Here is a 5,291-nt window from a genome sequence, read left to right on the forward strand (position 1 = left end):
TTGTAACCGCATTTTAGCCGGTTGAAAAAAGGGTGAAATTAGGTCTTAGACGTTCAAACCCAATATCACCCAGATTTAAACTAAAAATCAACGTTGAAAAAACGTTTTGTGCTCGCTGGGTAGGCTAATTGAATGTAATTGAATGGCTGGACAGATATCCATTAGCCCCCCCCCCCCCCCCCCCCCCCCCCCCCCTTTGGTGGGGGACAATTTACTGACTTGACTGCCGTGTCGAATGACAACTGGCTGCTTAGCATCATCTAAAAACTATCAGAAGCAGGAGTCCCATTTTCCCTCTAAATAATCATAATCTAATTTTGAAACAAAATATAACTTGTAGTTCTATCTATCTATCTATCTATCTATCTATCTATCTATCTATCTATCTATCTATCACTTTGTAGCGTTAGTGAAATCTCTTGGTATTGTGCAACGACTCTCCTCGTCTTAGGTTACTGATATTTCCTGTGTCAACATCACTTGACGAGACAGTATCATGCAATATGAGGTTATGGTTGACACACAAAGAAAAACATTTGTTATTGAAAATATGTGCATTTTTTTTTTATACACGTAGGCTTTTTAAAATTTATTCTGATTTGTAATGAGTGTAAATAACCTACTGGAGGAAAACGGATCTGTTCAGGTCAAGACAGAAACTAAATTTTTACCCCCAATTATGATTTTTATTATATATTTTCATATTCAGAGTTACAAAGCAATCACAGCACAATACATTGAGTCATCATCTCACATCACAAACAGGGGAAAGGAAAAACGATACAGAGGAATTTATCGATGAGAACATAGATTATGTTTTGCGAAGCTATCATGGCTGACATCCACCCCCTCCATCCCCCCACCCCCCGAGGAGACAATTCGGGAGTATTGGTGTCCTGTCCAGCATGTCCCGCTCCTAAAAGGAAGACAGATGGACAGCAATCTTAGAACATGCAAAAAATAGATGCATAAAATAAAATAAATTTGTTCAATCGGGTTGCAATATTAAACCATTTTATCTTAATGAGTGAGATGTTTTCCAAATCTCTGACTTTTGATTCATATCATAAAGCAGCTTCTCCATCAGTAGCCTAGCTAGCCTATTACTTTTGCCACTTGTTTCAACCACATTTCCAACAGAGAGAACTTCTGGCCTAGCCTAGACCACAATGGTAATATGCATTTTAGAACCAAAAAAGTAAGTCGGCACACAGAGACAGTCTCTTAATCAAAAGCAATCTTAGGGTCATAATTTAATAATAAACTTCAACAAAAGATGTACGTGGGCTTGGTGACTTTGCATCAATCTTCAGTGACTGCGAACATTTTAGAAGTAGGCTATTGGATCAAATCTTCTGGAGGCAGACAGGGATCCTTATCTCCATTTTTGATTTAAGATGTGACAAAGTTTATAAAGTCCCACAACGTTTCTTCAATTCAAACTGTTCAAGGATGTAGGATGTGTGTATGTGAATACCCCAAATTTAGATGGCCAAACCAATTGTGAATTGTATTTGTTCTGTGTGAAATAACTGTCAAATAGATTAGAGATAAATAATACTTACAGGTGCTGAACTCCTTCCTACTACTGTCACTGAAGTGCTGACTAAACGATATGGAGGTTTTGACGCGGACTACATATTCCGTCCGCGCCACCAAGCGTTCAGTTTCAAAGTATGTCGCTTTCCCGACTTTGAATACCTGGTGTGGAGAGACAAGAATGACAAGAGGATGAGACAAAGTTCTTCACCTTTTTCTCTGTGAGGGCCAAAAACTCTCCTTGGAACTTTTTCTTTCTTTGTTTAAGTTAACAGAGCACAGAACCAAACAAAAGACAAATTAACTGCATAACCGAGGTTGGAACAACATGTATGTCTAAACATTCAAATAGCATCTAGTTGCATTTACATTGCACTCTTATAGTGATCACCTTGGCACGGGTCAAATTGATCACTATAAGCGGATGATCATTTAACCGATCTTCTTTTCTTTTTCTTTATTTCTCATGCAAACCATCTAATTGACATTTGTACATGTATTGCATGAATAGAGTACATATAAATTAAAGGCATGTTATTGACTTTAAAAATCCATACAGTAAATTAGACCTCCAGCTGTTTCAAGACAGAGATGGCGCGATCTCTCCATATACAGACAGACATGCACCGAGTATCGCTGCTGTATCTCGTTGGCTAATTTTTGCTCACTCAATTATATTATGTTAAAAAAAATGACTGTAGTGTTAAAGATGTTTTCCATTGTTCTCAGGTGGGACAAGGCCCAAAATGATCACTGTAAGCGGAGTATTGATCACTCAACAGCATGTGTGTATAGGAATGATTCGGGACCAAGCTGTTTGATCAATATAAGCGGTTGATCACTAACCGTGATCACTATAAACTGAATCCACTGTATTTATTTTACACAATACATAGACAGACTACAGCCACAACATGGTGCCGTAGTCCATAGTAGTGTGTAAGTGGTGATCGGCATATAAATTAGTAGTTCACACTGCCATCTGGTGGCTATTTGTCTACATCTCCATGACCGATGGAGGTCAGCGTTACAAATATCCCTTTTACACCAAGGGTTGACTTTGGGTATGAAAGGGTTAACCCGTGTTGCCCGACTCGGCTTGGAGGACCAGGGTCGGACAAGGGGTGATTTCAGTGTGAATGGCAGTACCCGGGTTGCTATTAAACACGGGCCAAATATGGGTGTTCGGGTTAGTGCAGCGGTAGCTTCCTTGCCCAGTGCCTACCAACACGAGGCTCGCAGGTTCAAGCCCCCCGTGTTACCTCCGGCCGTTCGGGGGAGAGTGGTACTATGGGGAATAGCGTGATCCTCCCACATGCTATATGTCCTGCCGGTGAAATACCTCGCTGTCAGGTGAAAAGAAGCAGCTGGCGACTGCACATGTATCCGAGGAAGCGTGTGCTAGTCTACAACTCTCCCCAGATTGGCAGAGGGGGGTGGAGCAACGACCTGGACAGCAGGGGGAATGGGCTAAGTACATTTGGAGAGAACATGGTAGGGGGGGGGGACATATGGGCCAAGTATCCTGGCCTGACCCTGGTGTGAACGTATCCTGGCCTGACCCTGGTGTGAACGTATCCTGGCCTGACCCTGGTGTGAACGTGGTATAGATGACATTGCCCCTACCGTTATTCCATCATTTTCTCCATAAGTCAGAGTAGAAGTCAAGTCATCGTCGATCATGGTTTTCTCCATGTTTGTCTTCCATGTGATATTAAATCTCCCGTTTTCTGTCTCGTACACGTTGGTGATTGTTGGGACTCTGGGCTTAACTGTGAACAAACAGCAACAAGAACATAAAAAAACATCAGCATACAACTCTCAAAAGTAGAAACCAGAGATGAAAGTCTCTAATCTATTATGTTGAGAAGAGACACTTTCTGAAGCTGCTCGGTTGAAACAGAAATGAAGACTGCTTATTGTGCTTTTACATGCAGTTATGAAACTGCTATGAAACACCAAATGTTTAACTTGTAACTTGTCCTGCAAAATCCTTCTCTCATCCCTCCCTCTCGAGCCGAGCATCTACAGCATGTCACTTTAGTTATAATTATCTGGTTTCTTGCTTTGGAAGAGAATTAACTTTTTTTTTTTTATCATGAGTGATCTATCTTAAGATCACAGTAATGACACATATTCTTAGGTTGGAAAAAAGAAACTCACTGCTGTCTGTGATGCTGATGATTTTGGACTCCAGCACCTGCGCCCCTTTCAGAAGTGTTGCAGTGTGAGTCTCCCCTAAAACAAGTATCATGTTGTTGATGAAGCAACTACATGCTCCATGGAAGCCCTGCCTGAAGTTGAAACGGCAATGTGCCTTCCTGTGGAATACAAATAACAGACAGCGGTCAATCATGAAAAGATGAGTTTTGTTTTCAACATTAGACAAAACTGTAGCACCTAAACAATTTACTGTCTCTGTAGTGTGACACAAAGTAAGAGATAAAAATAACAATTGATGACTTACGGTTTTTCTGGGATAATCCCTGTGAGATTCAAACTGTATTCAGTACAGTCTGGATGCTCAGACGTTGGCTCGAAGTGGCAAAACATTGTATCAACATAGTCGTTGGTACAGTAAAGCTCCTTTTCAAGCCCTGCATGACACAAACACATCATCATCATAATAATAATCAAAAAGGTAATACATAATTAGAAGGATTCAACTTTGTGAAACTATGTTAAAAGCGGTTTTAACCTGTCCCATTATACTTACCAGAAGGTGTCACAGACAACATGTTTCCCAAGATGAGCAGCAGAATGAAAGACGTCCCTTTGTGAAGAAGCCTGAAACCCAACGAATTAGCAGATATTATTGCTATGGTACTTTTCTATATCAGTCAACATGGCGACATCAGGAAAAAAGGCTAATTTTGCGATTCAATTTTTACCAACCCCATGGTGATGTTCAAATGTTGTCTCCTGTTCAGTGACAACGAGTAAACCTAAGCACCAGAGTGAATGGAGTTTGCAGTTTTATATTCACCAGCTGACGTAGCTCTTACCGTCAGCAGCTATGATAGCATCATCTGAGATCAGCCTTTTTCCTATAGAGAGGAAAACTATCTTGATCAAGTGAAAACCCCTATGCAGCCCCCTCATCAACTTTCACACCTTCCACACATCCACTGCCTCACCACTTCCCTTAGTTAAAAGTCAAATGAAACATGTTCTTGTGTTAAAATCCCCTCATACAGGCCTCAGTGTAATAAGGATGTACACGTTATACTATATTATCCTCCCCTGCAAAGCTTAATAGACCCTTTTCACGGAGGCCATTTTGTGCTGAAAAGGCAGGGTAAACACAGGTGCAAGCGAAACACTAATGATGGTTTCCAACTTCCAATGATTGGAATTTGGAAACTCTCATTAGTGTGTTGCTTGCACCTGTGTTTACCCTGCCTTTTCGGCACAAAATGGCCCCTGTGAAATTGGTCTATTGTACAAAGTCTGATCAGCTGGCCACTGATCAGCTCCACAGGAGCGGTTGGGGTTAAGGCCTTGCTCAAGGGCACCTCAGTGGTGGTACAGAGGGAGGGGCAAACGCTGCATTTTCAATTTTCCAACCCAGAGTTATCCTGCCGGTCCCGGGGATTGAACCGATGACCTTTCGGGTCACAAGCTAGCTTCTCTAACCTTTCGACACCACACTGAAACTGATCCAGTTCTAGGATGTGTTGTCCTGTTTGTATACAGAAGTGCACGTCACTACTAAACACCTGAAAGCAAAATGGATTATCGTTCTTAATCTT

The 5,291-nt window shown here is 41.4% G+C and overlaps 1 protein-coding gene across 1 annotated transcript; it reads right to left on the reverse strand.

Moving 5' to 3' along the window:
• Positions 1–711: 711 nt before the first annotated feature.
• On the reverse strand, positions 712–4,475 carry LOC310788789 (uncharacterized protein). The gene is made up of 7 exons (XM_083650363.1): positions 4,435–4,475; positions 4,256–4,326; positions 4,007–4,136; positions 3,703–3,860; positions 3,166–3,311; positions 1,566–1,701; positions 712–916 (listed from the first exon to the last, which is right to left on the reverse strand). Coding segments are annotated over exons 1-7 (648 nt in total). The 5' UTR covers positions 4,440–4,475; the 3' UTR covers positions 712–914.
• Positions 4,476–5,291: the final 816 nt, after the last annotated feature.

This window comes from Poromitra crassiceps (assembly GCF_964638095.1).
Source record: "Poromitra crassiceps genome assembly, chromosome: 14".
Classification (NCBI taxonomy): Eukaryota; Metazoa; Chordata; class Actinopteri; order Beryciformes; family Melamphaidae; genus Poromitra; species Poromitra crassiceps.

What these genes read in the sequence shown, in the direction of transcription:
- LOC310788789 (XM_083650363.1), bottom strand. An exon ending in GGGATTATCCCAGAAAAACC is followed by an intron (nt 3,861 to 4,006) that starts GTAAGTCATCAA and finishes TGTATTCCACAG; the next exon opens with GAAGGCACATTGCCGTTTCA. An exon ending in GAGAAAATGATGGAATAACG is followed by an intron (nt 1,702 to 3,165) that starts GTAGGGGCAATG and finishes TCTCCACACCAG; the next exon opens with GTATTCAAAGTCGGGAAAGC.